Below are 7,379 nucleotides of genomic sequence, written 5' to 3' on the forward strand. Positions count from 1 at the left end.
ATGTAACAGCATTATTTATTACTCTTCTCTCTTGCTCTAGGTGTCAGGACTGAACAGGATCTGTATGTTAGACTCATTGATTCAGTCACTAAGCAGGTGAGCATAGCTAATATATGCCGTATGCTGTGCTATCCTGTCCTGCCTCATCCTTCCTTTTCTCTTAACATTGCCCTGCATGTTTTTTCTTCTCTGGTTCATTTTTGTCTCTTGTTCATCTGTATTGCAGACCTTATTTTTGAGGGCAATTGAAAAGTAATGCTCTTCAGTCTCTCTTCCCCCCCCCCACCGGATTGTAGGTTTTTATCCACTTTTTATCAATATTTATGTATAAGCTGCTTTCCCTGCTCATAACGGCTTTGGGGGAACGTATTTATTTGCGAGCGATGGTGAGCAACGATAAAAAGCCTTCATCTCCAGATCTGCGTATTATGACAAATAAGTAACCCCCTGATGCTACTGGCTTACCCCTTTTCTTAATTGTTGTAGCCCATAACTTACGAAGGACAGAACAAGAATCCCGAAATGTGCAGAGTTTTGCTTACCCATGAAGTCATGTGCAGGTAAGATGACTTTATTAACAGCGTATCATTTGCTAAGTTTGTTTCCACAGATGCCAAAATGGCCTTTCTGATGAAGTTGTAGGTAGGAAGAGTTTGATTTTTTTGTTGTTTTTGTTTGCTTGTTTTGTTGTAGAGTCAGAGAGATTCTTGGTGTAGGAAGACTTTCTTTTTACACGTGGATAATACTCAGTTTGGGTTCAATACAGGTATTTGGGGTGTGGTTTTTTTTTTTAATCGTTGTTTGGTTTTGTACTGCAGGAGATTTAGCAACCCCAGGTCCACAGTCTGAGCTGCGCTGTTTTTCTTTAAGCTAGGCCTTTGTATGTGTTGTTTAAATTGAGACTTTTCATATGCTTATTTCTTACAAAATTCCTGTTCACCTTTTGAGAATGAGCAGTTTAACTTACAGATTTTTACCTGGAAACTAAAAGGCATTCTTCATGTAATTTTTTCCGGTGAAATATTTTAATTTTCTTAATTAAATTAGCATCATTACTATTCTTTAGTTTGGCTTAGTTCTACCCCAACCAAAAAAGAAACTCCTCAAACCAAAACACGAATCCTTCTTTTCAATACTGTGTAAGCAATATTTAGGGGACTTCCACCTTTTAATTAAAAAGACACTATTTTTAGCATGTAAAGTTATAAATTAGAGGGTAAAATGAGTTGAGGATGTTTTTAATAACATTTGTATAAGTCTGAAGTTACATGTACCTGATGTATGTATATCGTGCTTCCATGGTAACTTATTACTTTTCCTCTTCTCATGTAATTAAATTTTTTTCAATACATATAACAATGCAAACAGTCAATGTTCTTATATTAAAATGTGTTAAATTGTGCATAGAATGTTCTTTCATAAGGTGAAAGGCAAAACCAATCTTGACCTTTATTAAACACAGTTCGTGATTTATTGTATTAGTGGGAGGGGGTTAAGCTGTTGGACTGAATGTTGCTTCTTTTAATGTTGCAGTTTGCTACTTGAATTTTTTTTTTAAAGTAGCTTTTTAAGTTAATATAGTAGTAAGAGAAGCTTATTTGGACAGACTTCTTGCTACGGGAAAGTCTCAGTTTCAGTACCTAACAATTATGTCAACTATTCCATTACTTTTAAAGTATAAGAAGAATCAAGTAAATGTATAGTGTTTATCTGTTGTGCTTTGCTCGTTACTTAAGAAAATGAGCGTTGTTACTTTTGACCAATATTCAGATATGTATGCACAAACACAGCGTATATCATGTATGAAAGGTGCATACAGTGCCCTTTATGAGGACCTGTAGATGTAGTAGGAAAGGTCAAAGGTATATATGTTACTTTCTGGCGCATCTAGAACTGCGTACTTATTTAAATACATATGCTATCCATATTGTTGAAAGTCTTCACTATAATTAGGCGAACATTAGAGAAGAAAAATCTTTGAATTGCTGTGCAGTTGGGTCCTGGTTTATGATAACAAAATAACAGTTAGTATAGTATACTTCACCTTTCTCTGCTTTTCCTGTATAGAGTGCAGTTCTATTATAGAAGTTAAAATATTTCAGCAAACACCAGCACCTTCCCATCCAAATGTAATTCTTTAAAATAAAACTAATTTGGCTTTTTCCCCTGCTTCTTCTCCATGCCTTTATTGTATAAAATGCTCTGTTCAGCTTTTATGTACCTGGCCTCCACTAATGCCTATAAATATACTGTGTGCTTAATTTAAGGTAGTATTCTACAAATGTAAACCATTATTCCAGTTATACTGAACTCTCCTGCTTGATAGGTTAGCCGAGGAAGAATTACAACGGAAGGACGTCCTTTCCATGTAAAACACAGATTAGTGAAGGAAATCAAAAGGACTCCGTAACCTAATCAAAACGTTTGATTTTAAATGTTGTGTTTTCCTAAAGTATCCCTAAACAGGATGCTGTGTATTCTGAAGAGGCATTACACACATCATTTTGAATAATGCCAAGGGAATGGATCCAACTCTAGTTAAACTTGACATTTTATTTTATTTCTTTTAAGTACAATAATCAAATCTTCCTCATTGTGTGCTGCTTAAGTGGCAGCATAAATTTTTAAAGCCCCTAGTTTAGTTTGCATTAGTAACAGTATATAAAAATTTAATGCACAGTACCCTCTCTGCTGTCCAAATTGATGCCTACTGTTTTTAAAAAGAAGGGTCTGCCTGTCTTTCCGCTCCTCTTCCAATCCTTGCTAGTTAAAGGTAGGCTTTTTTGGGGTATTTTTTTGTACGTAATCCCACACACAGATATTCTTGCTGCATAGAAACAAGTGCCTCGGAAACTCTGCATCTTCCACTCAGACAGTGACAGATGCATGCTTAGCAGCAAAGTTGTCTAAATATTGATACGGCTACAGCAATCTGTCATGGCAATTGAAAGTTAAACTCTCAATAATTAGTGCTTTCTGTAAGAGGCTCTATTTATTTATTTGCAGATCTGAAATTTTTCATATAGGTTATTACGGCCTAATGGGAAGTGTTCCTATTAGGTAGGTCTATCTTAAATACGCAGTCTTTCCCCTCAATGGTTGGAAATCAAGGTAAACAGTCTCCTCTCCTGGAATAACTTTTTTTTTCCTCTTCTTTTTCTTCCAATTATCGACTAAGAGGAAACTAGTTGTTATGCTGCTGCCAGCAACCCCCTATGCCCTCAATGCTCAGAGGGTTAAAAGGTATTATAATTTGAACAGAAGTAGTCTCAGGGCCTACAGCTGGCTAATAACAGAGTTGTATTGAGTGCAAGCAAGCCCCACAGCTGTGACTTTCGCCACAAGGCTCAGACTAGACAGGAGCTCTAATCAGCTGGGCCAGGCGGCCACTGGGGCCTGTGTCTTTATCGGCCAGATGGTGTGAATTTAGACACTTTTGTTATGCAATTGCAGGGAGGAGTTGGGGAGAAGAAAACAAAACAAAGGCCACCATGCTGTGAGCTTATTTGAGTTTGAAATTAGAGACAGATTTTTTTTTTTTTTTTTTTTGATGGGGGAGTGAGGGGAGGGAAGTTGAGGGATGAATTTTAACACCATTTTAGTCAAGGGTGAGAAGGGAAAGGATGCAAGTTTGCCTTTGACGTGAGTCTTCTGGAGTATTCAGTTTGTAGATCTGGTGTTGTCTGTGGTAGGTTTTTGGTTTCTGCGTTTGTTTTTACCTTTTTTCAGGACTGTCCATAATGTAAACCATTATTTTTTCCATGTAGATCTAGTTAGAGGGGAAAGTACAATAAGAAAAGGTGTAGAAAACAGGAGTCTTAGGTCTAGATATTCTTGTTTTAAGCAAATGAGGATCTCTAAAGGTATGTTCCTAGCACAACATTGTAGCAGAAGTGCAAATATTGCTGAAGTCATGCCAATAATTTGCTTTAAGAGAATATTTAGGCTTAATCCTGGACCACCAGAGTTTGGGATTTTTGCCATTGACTTAAATTGGAACAAGTCAATTCTGTTACATAGGCACTTGTAAAACAAACCCAGTGGAAATGTTAGTGCTAGGATACTGTGATTAAATACTTGGAAACAGGGATTTAAAGATTTGAGAGGTACTTTTGCTAAAATGCTGGGCTGAAACATCCTGACTTACATGTGAACTAGTAATTCGCTGGAAGTGAGTGACTGTTTTCCACAATCAAGACATTTTTCCATATATGTTTGGGCTCAAAAAGTAATATTTGCAAATGGAAAAAAATCTAGCACTAACAAAAATCTGTTACCCAAGTGTGATAAGAATGTAGGTGTTTGTAAAATATTCGGAAAACTTTAGCTGTAAGCCACAGTTTTAGAAGGAAAATTTTTAAGTATAACAAATGTAGAGTTCCTAACTGTGATAATTGTGCAAACTAAAATAAAAAAATATACTCTTATTTCGGAACCAAGCCATGTTGTACTCCAATCTCATATAATTCATTCTAAAACACAACCTCTCTGGGAAGAGTGTATGAACTCATGAGATGTGGTGGAGGTACTGCTGGTGTATTCTGCTTCAACGTTACCGTGTAGTAGTGCAATCGGAAATATTTTTATGACCGTCTGCATAAGTTACACAACTAAAGGATCTCTCATTTAGTAGTATTGCAAAGAGAGGAAATGACTGCTGTTTCAGCTAGCTGTAAGAAAAACCAAAACAACACTACAAAAATATTTTAAAAATTTAGTTCCTTTTGTTGTTTTATTATAGCAGCATGTAAACCAGCAAGGTATTTATTCCCAGTGTTATTTCCAATGCATTGTTATATTGGACGTGTCAGAAGTACATGCCAAACTTATACTCTTCTGAGTGAGGGTTTTCTGCTTTTGGGGTTTTTATTTTGTTTATGTAGAAAATATCTCAGATTTTAGCTTTTAGTGCAAAAATATGCAATTCTTTATAAACAATCATTAGGCACTGAAATGCATAAAAGATGCACTTAAAACAAAGTTGGGAGAAGGAGGGAGTGGGATATTCTTAGCCAGTGTGAATTACCATAGCTTCACTGAAGTCGATGGAGCTATGACAATTTACAGCAGCTAGAGGGTCTGCCCCAGGGATTTTTAAATATTTAGTGTATCCTTTTATTTTAGAAGGACTAGCATCGACGAATAAGTGCAGGTTTGAGGCAAAGGGAATGTAGAAATGTTGAAACAGTTTAGAGCTGATATTCAAATAAATCTGCTAGTTGTATCTCATCTTGCTGGGCAATTTCAACTTGCAAATGTGAAGTTCCTGGCACACACTGTAACTTAAGGAGAAAATGCATGTATTTGCAATTTTTCATATCTGAAAGAGGTTTTTTTTTTGTCTAAATGCTTATTTTAGGTATTTATAATTGAATATTAGGCATTTCAAGAAAAAAAAACTACTCTTCATATTTTGCATTGCCTTCAGTGAATTTAAGCATTTAATTTTCCTTTTTTTTTTTTTTTGGATTCTGCTTGGAATTACTCTCCAGTTGGAAAACTGTGGGATTCAGACTGACTTGAGAATTTTGCAAATGTATTCAGCACCTATTATACCACTGTACAAAAACCCAAACAGTTTCTTGATTCCATATGTGTAAATTTGAACAACCTCAGCAGAATGTGAAAAACCTAATTTGGAAAGGCAATTGTGTCACTTAAGGCAGAATTTGATCTGGTGACTTTTGAGGCATGTGGGACTTCTGATACGGTCTACTTAAAGTTTTGGATGCTTCCATCCTCCCCTTCCCATGTTAGCTTTGGTTAGAACAAACTATCTGATCATCAAGGCAGCGTAAATCTTCTAACAGACTTCTATGTGGCTACAAATTTTTGAAACTGAGAATTTCAGAGCAAGAACTGTTTTTAAAGTCTATTAAACTTGTGGTATTCAGCTGGTGTATATACAAGGAACATCCTCCATGTCAATGAGTGTATCTGTGGAAATCAAATAATGACCTGATTTTTTTGTTTGTTTGTTTTCTATTATTAAAAATAGGAAAACAAAATGCAGTGGTTCTGTTCTTTGCTAAAGAAAGTTTAATTTGCTGGGAGTGAAGAACAGCAAATAGTTCTTGAGTGTAGGTTCTATTCTTCTGTACCATCTCCTGATATATGTGTGTATACATGTACACATCTGTGCACGTGTGCGCACACATGTACACACACACAGTTGTCTTTGCATATGTGTGCATGCGTACATGCATAGATGTGGACATAACATGGATATCATTCTGCAATACACACTTTACTGCAAGCTCATGAGAGCGACAGCATTATCTTGCATTTTCTTACCAGGTCAGATAAGCTCACAACATAAAATAAATATATTTATCAGACAGAGTTCTAATTTCTGTACAATCATGTTGGTGGCCACACAGCTTAAAATGTGTGTACATACATGCTTAATCTTAAGGGCTTACCAGTGAAACAACCGTGAAGGGATTTACAGACAAAATGCGAACCTGAAAAACACCTCTGCAGATCCTTAGTAGGATCTAAGTATATTCACTTTCTGTTTTTTCATCAATGCTACTATAGTGTTGAAGTTTTCTGTGGGTATATGAAACTTCGGGGCTACTAGATACTTAATAATCAACAAGTCAGTTACTAGAATATAACAAATCATTAGGTTGGGTATAGTCAGTTCTAACACCTTCTTTTGATGGACTTTTAACCATAGATAACACAATACTCATGCCTGTAATGTCATTATGACATCTGTTAACCATTTATTAAGCCTTTATAAATAGCACCTTAGTCTAAAGCATGACCATGTTGCTGTTCATTTTTGGCTGGGAATGTTAAAAAAGACTATGGGGAGCCAAGTGCCAAACTCCAGCTGAAATCAACCTGGATTTGGGCACTCAATTCCCTTAGTTGTTCTCCCTTCTGGAAAGCCTAGCCAGAATTTTCTCAGTCACTCTTCTAGGCATATGTTGAGTCCTGAAGGTTTGCAGACAAGACTTTGAGCTGGCTGCTTTGCTATCAACTGTTCCAGTAATTCTTTAATTTTGGTTTTCTTTCTCTCTCTAGCCGGTGCTGTGAGAAGAAAAGTTGTGGCAACAGAAATGAGACTCCATCTGACCCCGTAATCATCGACAGGTAGGAAACCAATCCTCTTTTTCCCACAAAAGCACCCCCAAATTGTTGTTTTGCTTTGAGGTGGCTGAGGGTACTTCTTGATGGTTATCTGTCAGTGTCTGCCATTTGGGGATGTCTGTGCTTCATGATTCTTTACAAAAATGCCAGCCTAAGAGTTGGTTAGCTTTAGTCCACCTGGGCTTACCTTGACAAAATTGATGTTTATTTTTTAAATTAAGTTCTCTGTATATCGCTTTCATTGTCACCAAATATTCTGTATATGCATCTGGAATATT

At 36.4% G+C, this 7,379-nt stretch overlaps 1 protein-coding gene across 1 annotated transcript in view; it reads left to right on the forward strand.

Annotated features, from left to right (window-relative positions):
- Nucleotides 1-7,108, forward strand: part of LOC104164692 (transcription factor COE2-like) — a gene marked incomplete at its 5' end in the record, with an annotated part of 8,790 nt that extends 1,682 nt beyond the window's left edge. The window contains 3 exons of the mRNA XM_009704099.1: nucleotides 41-96; nucleotides 487-560; nucleotides 7,036-7,108. Of these exons, the coding sequence (XP_009702401.1) occupies nucleotides 41-96; nucleotides 487-560; nucleotides 7,036-7,108 (203 nt within the window). The remainder of the gene's footprint in view (nucleotides 1-40; nucleotides 97-486; nucleotides 561-7,035) is intronic.
- Nucleotides 7,109-7,379: the final 271 nt, after the last annotated feature.

The sequence above is a fragment of the Cariama cristata genome, unplaced genomic scaffold (assembly GCF_000690535.1).
Source record: "Cariama cristata isolate BGI_N322 unplaced genomic scaffold, ASM69053v1 scaffold33877, whole genome shotgun sequence".
Taxonomy (NCBI): Eukaryota; Metazoa; Chordata; class Aves; order Cariamiformes; family Cariamidae; genus Cariama; species Cariama cristata.